The sequence below is a fragment of the Onychomys torridus genome, chromosome 13 (genome assembly GCF_903995425.1).
Source record: "Onychomys torridus chromosome 13, mOncTor1.1, whole genome shotgun sequence".
Lineage (NCBI taxonomy): Eukaryota > Metazoa > Chordata > Mammalia > Rodentia > Cricetidae > Onychomys > Onychomys torridus.
In genome coordinates this window covers 39,243,170-39,260,399 of record NC_050455.1, presented here as the reverse complement: position 1 = coordinate 39,260,399, position 17,230 = coordinate 39,243,170, and the positions used below count along the sequence as shown (strand labels likewise).

The 17,230-nt window shown below is 38.1% G+C and overlaps 1 protein-coding gene across 1 annotated transcript; it reads left to right on the top strand.

The window, feature by feature from the left end:
- The first annotated feature begins 1,671 nt into the window (after window positions 1–1,671).
- LOC118594472 (pseudouridine-5'-phosphatase-like) lies at window positions 1,672–2,373 on the top strand. The gene has a single exon (XM_036204363.1). The coding sequence runs from the start codon at window positions 1,672–1,674 to the stop codon at window positions 2,371–2,373; it is 702 nt and encodes a 233-aa protein (XP_036060256.1).
- The last annotated feature ends 14,857 nt before the right edge of the window (window positions 2,374–17,230 follow it).

Here is a 17,230-nt window from a genome sequence, read left to right as displayed (position 1 = left end):
AAGAATTTCAATGATCTTTATAATTTTTAATTAAGCTTTAGTTTGGGGTAAAGATTCTTTTATATACTGTTAGTTTCTCATACAAATGCATTTTCAAACTTTACTTTTCAAATACAATTCTCCTTCATGGCTTTTTGAGGATCTCAGAAATTGACAAAAGGGCAATTGGTATGCATGTGTGTATGTAAATACATACTCATTTTTTTAAAGTTTCAGTTGACACATAACTACTGATTTATGGGTTTTACTGTAATGTTTTGATGGATATATTTAGTGTGTAATTAGCATATTAGCATAGTATTTAATGTTTTCTTATTATGATTTATTCATTAGTGCACTAACTAGTGGCACTCCACTTTGACTCTTGGTCCTTTTGAAGACTTACTTTACATATTTAATTTTGCAACCAATTTAAATAATTCTGTTGAGCGGTGATTGCCTTGGTTGGGGTTAGGTTTGGGGCTTGGTTTGTTTTTTTTTTTAATAACTTCAAACTGCCTGGAGTTGATTTATGTATATCACGCATCCTTTACCTTACAATTTTTATAGATTTTTATTTGTTGAAAATCTACTGCTTGGTTATTATGACTATTTCGTACATAATTCATAACACAAGAATCAGAGAACTGTATGATCAAGTCACTGTTCTACAATGTTTGATGTGACTGCTACCTATCCCTGCTATGATGTAGTCTTTGAAGAGCACTCAGTTCATTTTTTAATTGTTATTTTATTTTATGTATATGGATACTTGGCCTGCTTGTATGTCTGTGCACCATGTGTATATGCATGCAGATCCTGCAGAGACCAGAAGAGGGTGTCAGATCCTAGAAAACTGAAGTTAAACACTTTTTTGAGCAGTTACGTGGATGATAGGAATCAAACTAAGGGCCTCTGGAAAAGTAGCAGGTAATCTTAATGACTGAACCATCCCTCCAGTCCCCTGAGACTAGTCACATTTAGGATTGCTTGGGGCCTAAGTAATCAATTTAACTTTATTGGTTAATGGTATATGTGGGGCTCTGATGTCTGCAGATCCTTTCAAAATTCTCATTGCTGCTGAATATTAAAAGATTGAGTTTCTACGTGTTATCTGTATCAGGAGTGGTCAGAAAATCCCTGAGCTTTTTAAGAGAATTTGTTCTGTTCCGACATTAATCTCCTCAATGAATTGATGACTCTTTAGAAAAATCAATGAAAGCTCACCAGAAATGACTACCTTTATCTAATTTTTGATAAAAAAATAATTTAATTTCCCAGAGATCTGTTTCTGTTTTAAGACATTTAACATCTTTTCGTTTTTAAAGTGATAGTCATATGTTGTTTTATTTTGTGAATCAAAGTGCAGGGCTTGTTTTATTCAACTAAGGAAGAAGTTACTCCCTTCTTCATTCCTTATGAATTCATTTCTACCACCCAGCCAAATCCATGACTAGACCCAGGTGTTCGTAAATAAAACATTATGATGTTAGCTTTCTCCCCTAAATTATTATTTGCTTTCTCGCTTCTTAGTGTGTATCAGATGATTTTGTTAAGTTCATGACTCTCTAGGCTTCTTGAATTGTCCGCTTGCCATGGAAATACGTCACAGAGGGTCAAAACACGCATACGTAGGACAAACTGTCTGGGCATGCGCTCCTCTCCTGGCTCCGCCCCTCCACCACCCCCATTATGGCGGAGGCGGTTCCTGCACCCCAGTTTCGGCCGGTTACACACCTGATATTTGACATGGATGGATTGCTTCTGAATACTGAAGATTTATACACCGAGGTGTTTCAAGAAATATGTGATCGCTATGGGAAGAAATACACCTGGGAGGTCAAGTCCCAGGTCATGGGGAGGACGGCTCTCGAAACCGCAGAGATTATAGTACAATCCCTGCAGTTGCCCATAGCCAAAGATGAACTATTGGAACAAAGCCAAGCAAAGCTGAAGGGGTTGTTGCCCACAGCTTCCCTCATGCCAGGAGCTAATGATTTGATTCACCACCTGCAGAAAAAGCACCTACCCTTTGCCCTGGCCACCAGCTCCGCGTCCTTCACCTTCCAACTGAAGACCAGTAGACACAAGGAGTTCTTTGGTTTGTTCCATCACATCGTTCTGGGAGATGATCCCGAGGTAGTGAAAGGCAAGCCAAACCCAGACATATTTCTTACCTGTGCGAAGAGGTTCTCTCCTCCCCCAGCTCCAGAAAACTGCCTCGTCTTTGAAGATTCTCTAAATGGTGTGGAGGCAGCCTTGGCCTGTGGGATGCAGGTGGTCATGGTTCCTGATAAACACTTGAGCACAGACCTGACGAAAAAAGCCACCCTGGTGCTGGGTTCCCTACAGGACTTCCAGCCTCAGCTGTTTGGTCTGCCTGCCTATGACTGAGGGTAAAGAGTGAACCTGCTGCTCTGGGCCTTGTGGAACCCAAGACTGGTTTATGATCCACATTGCTGAGAGGAAAAGTTAGAAAGACCAACAGCGTCCAGATTGTAACCTTCATTATCCCGGCAGGCTATAAAGTTGTCTGTTCCATTATTTACCTGGCCTCCTCTGTGGTTTGTACCCCGTTTGACAATGAGGAGAAAATGACAGAGAGCCCAGGCTGATGATCTGCTGTTACCATCTAAAATAAAGCTGACTAGATATACAACAAAGGGAGTGTGCATGCATGTATATATACACGTGAATATGCCCACTGTGTGATCACACGTGTGTATCATGTGTATGTTCATAGATAGATATATATTCATACATGTACATTATATCATTTTCCTAAATAAAATAAAAATCCTACTTACGTTTTCTTGTTCATTTTAGTCTTTCTGAACATTGACACTTGGAAAATATAAACTGCATATTCACACATGGTTATATCTATATATGTATATAAACGTGTACATCTATATTATATGTATATAGTGTACATTGTTTCTAGTCCTTCAGAGTTGACATTAACAGTGCAGTGCTAACTGATGAATGAGATGGTCATTCTGTGTGCTCATTAGCTTGAGTGTGTTATTGGAACTTTACTCAGTGTCTTACTGAATGTGTGTGTCTACATCATATACCTTCCATGTACGTCCTAATCTATAGTGAAGAATGTTTTTATCTCAGAAAAACTACTTATGAATAGGAATTTTATACATTAAAAAAGATTTATTTTGTTACATACTTATAATATGTATGTTTATATAATTTATACATATAAATATAAAGTTAAATTATATACTTATGAGAGACCCCCCACCCGAGTTCCCCCTAAGTCCCGGAGAGCTGAGGAAAGGGACATCTTAAACTAACCAGAACTGAGTCAGTTCCCCATTCCCAAACAGGGTGAAGTCAGGAGTTCTAAAAGTACAAAGTTAGGATGTCTGGTGGTGACTAACCACGAGATGCCCCTTCCCCTGAGATAGCATGTGCAGACTTCAGAGATGGGCTTTAAAATTCCTGACAGAGCAAACAGACAAACTAAAATAAGATAAAGTCCAGGCCCGGGAAAACTGTACCAATCAAGGATGGACCTGTGCTAACCCCCTCCTCTATGAAGAATTTTGTGGTTTTTGCCTTCAAAAGCTAACCTCCTCAAGAAAGAAGAACTCTCCTCCCTGCCTCGCTGTGCCAGGTGCTTCAGACAAGGTTTCCCTGCTAGCTTGTACTGTGCCAAAAAAGTAAACCTTACTATTGCGTTCTGGACATCCTCAGTCTCTAGTGGTCTCTTTGGGGGTCCTAATCTGGGCAGAACACTTGTATGTACAAATAATATATAGATGTAGATATATAGATATGAAGAGAGAGAGAGAGAGAGAGAGAGAGAGAGAGAGAGAGAGAGAGAGAGTAAATTAGACCAGGCTGGCCTTGAACTCACAAAGATAAAACAACCTCTGCCTCCTGAGTGCTAAGATTAAAGGCATGTACCACCATACCCAAACTGATGTGTTTTATCTTTAAATTACATGTATGTATGTGTGTCTGTGTGGGGCTATGTTCATATGAGTGCAAGTGCCTGCAGAGTCCAGAGAGAGCTTCAGATTACCTGGAGCTGGAGTTCCAGGGAGTTGTAAACTGAGAGAGGTCAGATCTGGAAAGCAAATAAAGATCCTCTGCAAGAACAGAATGCACTCTTAACTGCTGAGACATCTCTCCAGTCCCTGATGTTACACCTCCCAAGTAAATGTGTTTGTTTATTGTTTACTTTTGATAGCTGTTTGGTGAGACTGAGAGCTTGGCAGGACTGGACTGACACTCTTGTTACCTTTATGCTTCTATAGATTGGCTTAGCCTTTGGAATTCAGCTACAATCTGCCAGAGTAAAATCATGAAAGGAATTGAAACACAAAATACGGGAGCACTGCCCACTCCTGGCTGAAGTCACTCTTCCAGAGGACTCTGCAATTTATTGTTAATCCTTTTATTTCAGTCCTGAGGTGCACATGCACCTCTGATGGTGTGAGTGCTGCTGACTGCCCCTGGATGGGAACCTATTTCACACTGACACTCAGTAAACTCACCTTAGCATTCTCAGTGGCCTGTTCATTGGTCTACTCTGTGAATTCTTTTCCAGACCAATGGGGACATCTTACTAGTGTCCTTACACATTAATTTGGTGAAGGAATATCTTCTGCACGTTTTTAAGAAAGAAAGAAAAAGCAGTGTATCATGACAATCATTCCAAAATACTCAAAAAAACAAAAATTCAGAGATGGGGCCTGAAAAAAAAGACGTTTTAATTTGCATTGGGTAGAGCTAGAGAAAGGTGACTTACTGCTCTGTTTATTTTTTCCTATTACTATTCTTGGAAATAGAAAGTAATTTACAAGCAAGTGTAGTTACATATATTTAGTGTGTATATATTTTCAGTTCCTCCTAAACCATAAGTCTAATTAAAGTGAAAACAAAAGTTATTTAATTAATTAGAAACTGAATTTTAAGAGAAAAAATATCTTATGCCACTTTCTTGTCCTGTATATCCAAACCTGTGTACAGTCTTGTTCTCTCAGCCTTTCCACACGTTTGTGTTTTGGTTGGCTGGATCTCTGTTTAAATTGGTGTATAGCAGTGTTTCTCAACTTGTGGGTCTCAACTGCTCTGGGGATCATCAAACAACCATTTCACAGGGGTCACATAACACCATCAGAAAACACAAATTACATTACTATTCATAAAAGTAGCAAAATTACAGTTATGAAGTAGTAACAAAAACAATTTTATGGTTGGGGGTCACCACAATATGAGGGACTTTATTAAAGGGCTGCAGCATTAGGAGGGTTGAAACCCACTGTTTATAGTATTGCAAGACATGAGAAGCATGTGCTATCCTTATGAAGAAAATATGAGTCAGATATGCTCTACACAGGCTGGCTTGTATGTAGTGCTACTGATTGTAAATTCTTTGTCAACAAGTCAATAGTATATTAAATAAGGTGTCATCAAAGAGAAACATACATAAAGCAAGGCTATGTGTTTATTTTTTGTTTTGTTTTGACAAAGATGTGAGGGGCTGGAGAGACGGCTCAGTGGTTAAGAGCACTGACTGCTCTTCCAGAGGTCCTGAATTCAATTCCCAGCAACCACATGGTGGTTCACAACCACCTGCAATGAGATGTGGTGCCCTCTTCGGACCTGCAATGACACATGCAGACAGAACACTGTATACTTAATAAATAAAAATAAATCTTAAAAAAAAAAAAGACAAAGATGTGACTGAAGGTTTGTTGTTACCTAACCCTGTATTTCCTCTAAGAGTAATTGCTCACTTTTTTCTAATGTGACTCTATGGAACACTGTAGATAATGAGACTAGTCTATACCATATAGACTTTGAAGTATATACTTGTCAGAAAGTATTTAATAACATGCATACCCATTAACACACACACACACACACACACACACACACACACACACACACACACACACACACTAAGCCAAGCTACTCAGGTATCCCAACAAACTGTGAATGCTAATTTATTGGGGTATGAAACTAGAGCACAAAGCTTCACAATTTAGAGTGAATTGGCTAATGGAAGCTTCACAATTTAGAGTGAATGGGCTAATGGAGATTGCCTAACACTAATTTTGGATTTCTGGTAAAGGAGCAGTTTTAGCAAGGGATTCTGTCATTTTTCAGGAACTAAATAGATGCCAAAGTCTTTCTATCATGAGCCTTGTGTTTCTTCTTCCTACTTGATGTCATCTTTGCTGCCAACTCGTTTCCCATCAGTTTATCTCACTGGACTTGGCTTTAGCAGCAGCAGCAGCAGCTTCCACTATACCTTCAACTGGGAAATGATGCCACCAGCAGGGAAGATAAAGAATAGTCTGTCATGGCATGCCTCTTCTAGGGCCTAAGCTTCTAGGGAAAGGGTTAGCAATTCAGTATCCATGGCCAGAGACTGCTGACCCTCTTGGGTGCAGAAAGCACAGTTCAGCATCCCATCTAAACTTTACTGTAAGATTGTCTTTACCCATCAGATTGTCTTTATTTGAGATATAGTCATCTCCATCTTATATTTTTAAAATAGATCTGAATAGACATTGATTTGGCTATTTATTAATTCATTCAATAGTTGCTGATTATCAACCATGTATACTATGTAAGATAGTGAAAAGACCAATTTCCTACCATTGAGGATCATTCCATCTAGAATATGAGAAAATACTAAGCATATAAACACTTTTAAATAAGGATAACAATATGAAATAGACAAAGCATAGTGGTATGGTAAAAAGTAACTTGGCTTGGGAAGAGAATGTACATGGGCCAGAGAGGCAACAGACTTCCTAAGAGAAGACTTGGACCCATTCCACATCTAAAGTTGTACCACAAGGCTTCTTAGCACATGTAACACATATATTACTGTGCTCTCCCAATCACCTTGATTACAGCCATGCATATTTACAGAAATTAACTTACCTACTAGGATTGCTGTTATCTATTAGGAAAAATAGTATGTTAAATATATAAATAGAAATAGGAAAGATTATACACCCACCAAAGAAGAGGCAAAAAATCTCCCAGTGTTGTATTTATTCACATTCATGAACTCATTGTCAGGAAAGCTTCTAAGAAAGATGATAGTAATTAAAAAGTCCTTAAGGAAAGGACTGGAAATGTCTCCGTGTAGAAGACTGAGACATGTGTGAACATAGGAAACAATAGTATATGTGTATACCAAACTCAACTGAAGTCTTAGCTTTGAGTTTGGAGAACAAGGAGTTAGTCTGGAAATATCTCAGTTACATGGATAAGTGTTATGAGTATCAGACTAAGGATCTAGTTTTTGCTTCGTGTTTTCATGGAAGTTCTTAAGAGATTAAATGACGCAATTAGACTAGTCTTCAGAGGCACTTTCATATTGATGCTCAAAGGAAAGTTGAAGGAAATAAGAAACTAGGAGACGTCCCTGTGACTGCAGAGAACTGAGCATGAAAGAAAAAGTGAGAATAGAAGAAGCAGTGACATTGGGTATTTAGGCTGAGGAACTTGGTTAGGTGTTTAAGAGGGATGATTAGGAAGACTTTGGTGTTTGAGATTCAGACTAATAAAGTGATAATGTTGCTAAATAGAAGTTTGACATGGAAAAAGACAAAGAAAAGCATTAGCAGGCTTATAACTTGGAATTGTTAGAAGGTACATATTAAGATGAATAATAATTTGATATCAGATAAGGAGCTCTAGTGGGGACTTGGATAGCAATTCTAATGAGTGTATAGTGAAGCCAGTGACTGGAATATGAAGAGTGAATGACAGTGTTAGGGAGGTGAGGTTAGAGAAAGGCATAAGGGAGAATATAAAGACTGAGAGGTTATAAGGAGGAGCCACAATTCTGAAGACTCAGAAGAACACTAAGGTTTGCCAACATGATAATTGGATGTGCAGTGTGGAGAATGAGTTAGAGAAAAGTCAGGAAGAATAGAGGTAATTCAGCTACACAGGCAATTGTTAAAGACTGAGAAAGAGAAACAGATCACTTAAAGGATATTTACAAGGTGACATTGATAGGATATGACACTTCATGAAACATGACTGAGCCTATGAGAAGCAGTGAAGACATCTCTGTTAATATTTTTTGGTAAGAAGTAAAAGGGACAGGCTCACTCAAAAAACATCAGTAGCATGTAGTTTACAGAACACGAGAGACCTAATAAAATGTTTAGAGAGGCCCAGACAGAACACACCATACCTATCTAAGATCCCTGAAACCACTTCCCATCCCCTCATACCAGAAGGTAAGGCCTTTCATGGGGAGTCAGCAGAGCCTGGTACATTTAGTAGAGGCAGGTCCAAGCCCCTCCCTCTGCCTCAAGGCTGTGCATGGTGTCCCCTCAAAGGTAGTGGGCTCCAAAAAACCTGTTCATGTACCAGGAATGGATACTGATCCTACTGCCAGTGGTCCCCTTAAGCAGATCAAGCTTCATAATTGTCTTGCTATGCAGAGGGCCTAGTTCAGTCCCATGCAGGCTCCACAGCTGTTGATCTAAATTTCATGAGTTCCCACTGGTTTGGTTTGGTTGTCTTTGTATATAGATTTCTCCATTATGATTTTCATACTATTGCTCATAGAATCCCTCTTGGCTTTCAAAATCTCCATTGAGATTCGTGTGTTATTCTGATGAGTCTGCCTTTATAAGTCACTTGGCCTTTTTCCTCTGCTGCTCTTAATATTCTCTCTTTATTCATTATGCTTAGTGGTTTAATTATTATGTGTTGAAGAAACCTTGGGGGGGGGGGTCTAGTCTATTTGGTGTTCTATAAGCTTCTCATATCTTCATGGGTATGTAACTGGAGTTTTCTCTAGTCCTGCTTGGGCTCACAACCACTTAGACCCAAGTAAACACACAGACACTTATATTACTTATAAACTGTACAGCCATGGAAGGCTTCTTGCTCCCTAGTTCTTAAAAGTTAGATTAACCCATTTATATTAATCTATAAGTTGCCATGTGGCTTGTAGCTTACCAATATGTCACATCTTTATTCTCATGGCAGCAGCAGCTGGCAGTATCTCCTGCTCAGCCTTCCTGTTCTCAGAATTCTCCTTTCTGCTTGTCCCACCTATACTATACTTCCTGCCTGGCTACTGGCCAATCAGCATTTTTTAAAATCAACTAAATCAGAGCAACACATTCACAGCATATAGAGTAATTGATATCCACAGCATAGCTATTTCCTTCTTTAAGTTGGGAAAGTTTCCTTCCATGATTTTGTTGAATATATTTTCTGTGCCTTTGAGTTGGTATTCTTCTTCTTCTATCCCCATTATTCTTAGATTTGGCCTTTTCATGGACATTTTGTGTTATGACTTTCTAGGCTTCAATGTTTTCTTTGACTGATGAATCTATTTCTCCTATTGTATCCTCTATGCCCGAGATTCTCTCTTCCATGTGTTGTATTCCATTAATTATGCTTGCATCTGTAATTCCTGTTTGTTTACTCAGATTTTTTTATTTCCAACATTTCCTCAGTTTGAGTCTTCATTTTCTATTTTAATTTCCGGGTCTTGAACTGTCTCCTTCACCTGTTTAATTGTTTTTTCCTGGTTTTCTTTACCTTCTTTAAGGGATTTATTGATTTCTTCCAATTTTTGTTTGTCTTTTCCTCAGTTTCTTTAAGGAAATTTTTTATTTCCTCTTTGAAGATCTCTATCATCTTTATAAAGTTATTTCTAAGATCACTTTCTTCTGCTTCTTCTATGTTATGATGTTCAGGTCTTGCTGTTGTACACCACTAAGTTCTGGTGATGCCATATTGCTCTTTATGGTGTTGTATATATTTTTGCACTGGGCTCTACCCATCTCTTCCTCAGATAGGTACAAGAGGTGCCTATGACTGAGTGAGCTGCTCTTGGTCAAATCTGTGCTTGTTGTGTCTGTGTCTCAGGGACCTGCTCTTTGTCCAATCCAAACTGGCTGATTCTGTGTCTCAGGAAGTCTCTATTGGTCCAATGAGAGCTCTTAGTCCAATGAGGCTGGCAGATACTGTGTCTCAGGATGCCACTCTTGGTCCAGTGAGAGCTGGTGGATTCTGTGTCTCAGGAAGCCACTAGCATTGCAGTGGGATGTGTAGGTTTGGGGTATGGCATGAGTCTTATAGACTGTAGGGTCCAATGGGGGGGGTTGGTTGGAGAGCCTGCCTACAGGAGTCTTCCCTGCTGGTCCACAACTGGGCCAGAGGTCAGTGGAAGTTCCTGGGAACTGGTTGTGTCTCAGGGCCTAAGTCCTAGAGATGGGACTCTGGATGGGAGAAGAGTCACTCACTTCTTGGTCCTATTGGAGCTGGTGTCTCAGGAAGCCACTGTGGTCTCAGGGGGATGGGTAGGTTTTGGGTAGGCATGGGTCTTGTAGATTTCAGGGTCTGATGAAGGGTTTGGGTGGGGGATCCTGCCCACAGGAGTCTTCCCTGCTGGCTGGCAACTTGGGCAGCAATGGATGAGGATTCCTGTGGACTGGTTGTGTCCCAGGGCCTAGGTCCTAGAGCGACAGTTGTTTTTTCAGGCATGAAACATGAATAAATAAATGAATGAATGAATGAATGAATAAATAAATAGATGTTGGGTTGCATTAAAGCTAAAGTTTTTGCTGAATTAAAGACAATAGTAAGAAAGAAAAAAGCTCCAGATTTGAATTTTATTTTCTTTTTTGGTTTTTCGAGACAAAGTTTCTCCATGTAGTTTGGTACCTGTCCTGGATCTCACTCTGTAGACCAGGCTGGCCTTGAACTCACAGAGATTCACCTTCATCTGCCTCCCAAGTACTGGGATTAAGGGCATACACCACCACCACCACCCAGCTTTGAAGTAAATCTTCACCAAAGTATACACCCAACAAAGAAGTTGTATTCAAAATATACAAAGAACACTTAAAACTCCTGAAGTTCAACAACAAGAAAACAACCCAACTCAAAAATTAGACCACAACAGACACTTACTAAAGATGAACAGTTTGAAAATTTGCTTATTGGCTTATAAACAATTATATCTATTAGGATGATTAAATTCCTATAAACTAGAGAAAAAACTCCTATCAATACCAACTGGAAAACAACAGATGCTTGTCTATGGGAATGTAAAACAATTTAGTGACACTGAAAAACAGTTCTACTTTTTTCTTTTTAAAAAGTGAAACATAATTTTGCTAGAGAATCAAACAAAAGCACTCCCAATTATCTTCCCAAATAAGATGAAAAGTTTTCTCCACACAGCAACCAACACACAAATGTTTATGGCAGTGTTTTGATAACTGCCAAAAAAACTAGGCAAAAACATGTTCTTAGCTTAGAATAAGTGGGTACATGCATACAATGGGATGCTGTTTGAAAAATGGGATGAGATGAAAAGAATTGCAGCTTTATCAAGACACGAAACAACATAAGGAAACTTAAGAGCACATTGCTAAATAAGTCAGTTTCTAAAGGTTATGTTCTGTAGGATCTAAATATATTGCATTCTGGAAAAGGCACAAGTACAATAGAGACAAAAATAAAATAAAATAAAGGTCAGAAAGGATTCAAGAGTGTTCTGGGAAATAGTAGAGGGTTAAACTGTGGAACACAGATTTGAGGGTAGTCAATCAAGCCCACATAACTATGAAGTAAATGGTATATATACAACCTTAGGGGTTTAGCAAAACCCATTGGCCACAGAGAAAATGCCAAGGAAAACTATGTGATCCAGTTAATAATTGTGTGTCAAAATTGGCTTATCAGTTGTACCAATAAAACACATTGTCTTGGTTAAGGTTTCTATTGCTGTGAAGAGACACCATGACCATAGCAATTCTTATAAAAGAAAAACATTTAATTGTGGTGGCTTCTATATTCAGAGGTTTAGTCCGTTATCATCATGGTGCCATGTAGGCTGATATGGTGCTAGATCTGAGAGTCCTACATCTTGGTAGGCAGGCAACAAGAAGTGGTCTGAGACACCTTCCTTGAGCATATAGAAGACCTCAAAGCCAGCCTCCACAGTGGCACACTTCCTCATACAAGGCCATACCCAATCTAAGAAAGCCACACCTCCTAATAGTGTCATTGCCTCCAGGGGCCATTTTCTTCCAAACCACCACATTCCACTCCCTGGTTCCCAAAGGCTTTTAGCCATATAATGTTGAAAAAATGCATTCAGTCCAACTTCAAAAGTCCCCACAGTCTATAACAGTCTCAAATTTATTCAAAAGTCTAAGGTTCAAAGTCTCTTCTGAGATTCATGCAATTTCTTAGATATAATCCCTATTAAATCAAAATCAAAAAGTAGATTACATACTACTTAATGACACAGGATATACATCATCTTTCCAAAACATAGGGAAAGGAGCATAGTAAGGAAATACTGGACCAAACAAGACCAAAACAGCTAGGCAAACTCCAAACTCTGCATCTCTTTGCCTGATGTCAAAATACTCTTCAAATCTCTAACTCCTATCAGCTTTGTTGATTGTACCACAATTCTTTCTACTGGGCTGGTTCCATTCCCTGTCAGCAGTTTTCCTCAGCAGGTATCCCATATCCAATAGCTCTGACATCTCCAACATCTTAAAGTCTTCAAGACAATCCAGGCTTTAACTTCACAGCTTTATACCATGACCCCTCTAGGCCTCTGTTCAGAGACACCCCTGACATATGTCTGGCCCCAGTGGCTTTTGTTAGTCACAGAGGCAAATGTAGACAAATTGCTAAACTGTCTTATTAAATAAAAAACATGGAGCCAGATATAGGGGTGAAAACCTAAGAGATTAGAGGAATAGAGAAAGCCACAGCTAACCTCACCTCACCACCTCCACAGCTTCCAAAGGGAGCTACTTCCGGTCTACCCATACCTATATGCTTTTCTGTTCTGTTCTCTCATTTGCTCTCTCAGCCCTAACTACATCACTTCCTCTTCCTGCCCAGCTCTGTCACTTCCTGTCTGTCTGTACAGACCTCCAGATCTCTATGGTTAGTGCTGGGATTAAAGGAGTGTATCACCATGCCTGGCTCTGTTCCCAGTGTGGCCTTGAACTCACAGAGATCCAGACAGATTCCTTCCTCCCAAGTGATAGGATTAAAGGTGTGTGCTACCATTGCCTGACTTCTATATTAAAATAGTGGCTGGCTTTTACCTCTGATCCTCAGGTAAATTTTACTTGGTGACAAAGTATATTGGGGGACATAATACATCACCACTGGCAAATTCTTTTATTAGCCCTTTTATTCTATCCTTAACTCCAGATCCATATGGTTGAAGCTACCAAGTTCTGCTGCTTACTGGGACTTGAACATTGTCACTCTTGTTTAATTACACCTTCAATATCTTTCTGTTTTCCATAGTTTGTTTCACTGCCTAAGCTTGATTGTTCTGCAACTTGCTTTGTAGACTAAGCTAGTCTCAAACTCAGAGATCTGCAAGCCTCTGCTTTCCCAGTGCTGGGATTAAAGGTGTACACCATCACAACTAGTTTTAAGCTTTTTTAAAATTCCTTTTCACAAGTTGGGAACTTAGCTGGATGGGATTGCACTGACGTCACCACTCTCCTTAATCCATTTTTAAATCTGTTTATCTCCTTATCACAGGGCTTAGCTCATTCTACTTCCTGGTGCTTCTTTTCTCCTTAAATTTTGCATTTTGTAATTTACCCTGCTCAGTTTGCTCCACTTCATTATAAATCTTCTTTAGAGTTACCACTAATAACCACATGACAGACTCTATACTAGGCTGTCTTGAGATTTCCTCTGCCAATGGAAATATTCCAAAACTCTTCACTTTAACCTCAGGCAGACTTTTCTGAAAAGAGCAAAAGGCAGCCACTTTCTTCACCAAAATATCACAATAATGATCTCTAGGCCACATACTGTAATTCTTCTCCTCTGAAACCTGTTGACTCAGCACTCTACAGTTCAAAGCATTCTCAGCATCATTATCTTCCATGTTCCTACTAGTATGGTCCATTAAGCAGTGCTTAAAGCATTCCACTGCTTTCCTAACCCAAAGTACCAAAGTCCATATTACTCCAAACAAAAACAGAGTCAGGTCTTTCAGAGCAATACCCCATTCCTGGTACCAACTTCTGTCTTAATTAGGGTTTCTATTGCTGTGAAGAGACACCATGACCATGGCATCTCTTATAAATGAAAAACATTTAGTTGGGGTGGCTTATGTTTTCAGAGGTTTAGTCCATTATCATCATGATGCCATGCAGGCAAACATGGTGCTAGAGCTGAGTCCTACATCTTGATAGGCAAGCAACAAGTAAGTGATCTGAGACACTGGGTATGGCTTGAGCACATATGAGACCTCAAAGCCTGCCTCCACAGTGATACACTTCCTCCTACAAGGCCATACTTACTCTAATAAAACTAAACCTCCTAATAGTGTCACTCCCTTTGGGTGCCACTTTCTACAAACCACCACACACATGAAGGAATTATGTCAGTAATGGGGAAACTAAGCACCTAAGAAGTAGTATATTGAACTCTATAAACTGTCTGCTAGAGTTGATGTAAGCCTGAAACTTCTCTAACAATATCTTAATTTTTAAAGGATGGTACTATTTACTTAATTAAAATGAATTTGCTCAGTCTTTTAAACCCTTTAAGTCTTCAATAATTAAAACTGCCATTGTAATTACTATTACCAATCTCCAAGAAACACAGAGATGTATGTGAATTTGTGTGTAGTATATTAACTGGGACAGGATTTAACCCAGTGAACCTTGAGCAGCTAGAGGGTATTTCATATGAGAGAAGAGAGATGTCAGTGGTTCCTAGCACAAATGCAGGAAGCAGGTTGTTTTCACTCATGAAGATGGTCCTGGAGCACCTGCAGTAGAAAGATAAAGCTGAAGGTGGCAGAGGTAAAGTTAAAAAATAAAAAGTCAAGATATTGGGAAAACTGCAGATATCAAGGAAGTGTTCGCCTCAACTTGTAAGCATATAAGTATACCAGTTAAAGGAACAAGTAAGCATATAAGCATAGCAGTTAGAGAAACAAATTAGTGTTTTAGGAATTATGTAAATCTTTGAAATTATAATTAGTCCAATGTGTACATAATTTAGGGACTTTGCATGTGTTAATTTTCCTTTTCTTTCAGGTAATTTTCCCGTGATTAAAGAAATTCACAATATTTATATTAGTCTTCAATCATTGGGGAGGAAGGACAAAATTATTTAAAAGCATATTTTTCCTCCTTCATTTACAGTATTAAAATTCAAGCTTCTTTGATGCAGATGTTTTGTGTTTTATCATTTAAAGAATGATTTATTTTATTAGTTGTTAGTAATTAAAAACTACATAAAATGGTTGGGATGCTAATGATAATATATGATTAGAGCTTAAATGAAAGAATTAAAATGCTATGCAACTTGCATGTTCGTCTATTATTATAGCTCCATAATAACTAAATTATTTTATTTTCTCCAGGATGGTTATGAAATGAAGATTCTTTAGAAATGCCCATTACTTGAAAAAATAATTATTAGAAGGCACACATAAAGGAGTTTTTTACACAAATTGAAATTTCTTTAGTTGGTCCTTTATTTAATTCAATTTCATTTCTACAGATCCTTGAGATGTTCTTTAAGCATTTAATTAATATTAACAATGATTCACAGAAAATGTTAATTCTAATGATTTGCAGAGACTCAGAGCTCAAAAGAGAGAGAAATGAGGAGCCCTCATATAATGAGGCAAGAACCCTGTAATGGTCTAAGCATTTCATGATGAGGAAAATGTAATTAGCAGAAGAACAAAACTTCCTTAGGTATCTGATTGCTAATTAACCTATTCACAGTTAAATCAAGAAATAAAACTTTTGAGAGAGGAGATATTTCTGTACTCAGCAGACTTTTAAGACTGTCATTTCTAGTTTTGAATTTCTCCAGGATGTAAATGTTTTGCTTGATTTGAAAAGACTATATTCAATATATAAAAAATCAGATCTTTTTAAAATTTGAAGTTTTAAACATTTTAATATGCTTCCAAGTTAAATGTGTGCTTTTTCAATATAGTGAGGTTTTTTTTTGCATGCGCACGCGCGCGCACACACACACACACACACACACACACACACACAGAAACACATTTCAGTAGGCACTACTTACTTATACACACCCCTAATTTTAACTTTTATCATAAAATTGAATTAATTACTTAGATTTAATTCATTGGATATTCAATGCTGAATTCTAAGACTCAATGGAAGTATATTAACTAAAATAATTATGTTATTACCTATTGAATCTATTTGGCATACAAGTTATAAACACAGTAAGAACCCTAAACAAAGGACTACATAAAACTAAAGAATGCTGAGAGCAGGAAAAATAGGCTTTCCTAGGAAGAGCACAACAAGTAGTTATACAGTACCAAATGGTCAGCACCAAAAACAAATAAGGAAAATTATACAAACGGAACAGGTTAATATTTACATATTTACAACTCTCTCTCTCTCTCTCTCTCTCTCTCTCTCTCTCTCTCTCTCTCTCTCTCTCTCTCTCTCTGTGTGTGTGTGTGTGTGTGTGTGTGTGTGTATGTTCATAACAATTACAGAAAAAGAGGCCCTGAATTTGAAAGGGCATCAGAGTAGGGGTACAAAAGAGGATTTGGAGAGAAAGGGGAGGGATAGTAATGTAATTATATTATAATGTAAAACATTATTTAAACTTTTTTTTTTTTAATTGGCTTATGTTCTCAACCCATTGCAAAGCCCTGGCCAGGTTTTCAAGGTAACCGTCCTTTTATAATCCTCTCTGCCATCATCCTTGTTGGTGTGGTTGTGGCTTTATCATTGTGTCTATGACTCAGCCTATATTCTTCATGATAAAAACAAAAGAACTTCAAATAACCTATGTGGATTGAGCAAAGCACTGCAACAGTTTTGGTAGGACTCTGAAGATCCTGACTCAAGAAGAACTGAAAAAAGTGCTGACAAATTACACAGTTACATTTTTAAGTATTACACACTGAAGAAACATCATTTTTTTTCTTACCAGTACAAGATAATTTGAAAGATATTCCATATTAACCCAGGAAGTACTATTATAAAAGAAATGAGACTTCTCTCAATAGGGGAGAAAGAATTCTGAAAAAAGTAATACTAGGCTTAATAGATTACATTTTATTAATTCAGCATTAAGTCTCATTGTTCTGGTATTTGATGAAAGTTCAAAAACAAGGCTCTAAAATACCATTCCAAGATAACTCAAAGAGGCTCTACCACATTCCTTTCTAAATGTATCATTGACTATATTATGAAAATTATTTTAATTCTCG

What these genes read in the sequence shown, in the direction of transcription:
- LOC118594472 (XM_036204363.1), top strand. Translation starts at nt 1,672, where the DNA reads ATGGCGGAGGCGGTTCCTGCACCCCAGTTTCGGCCGGTTACACACCTG.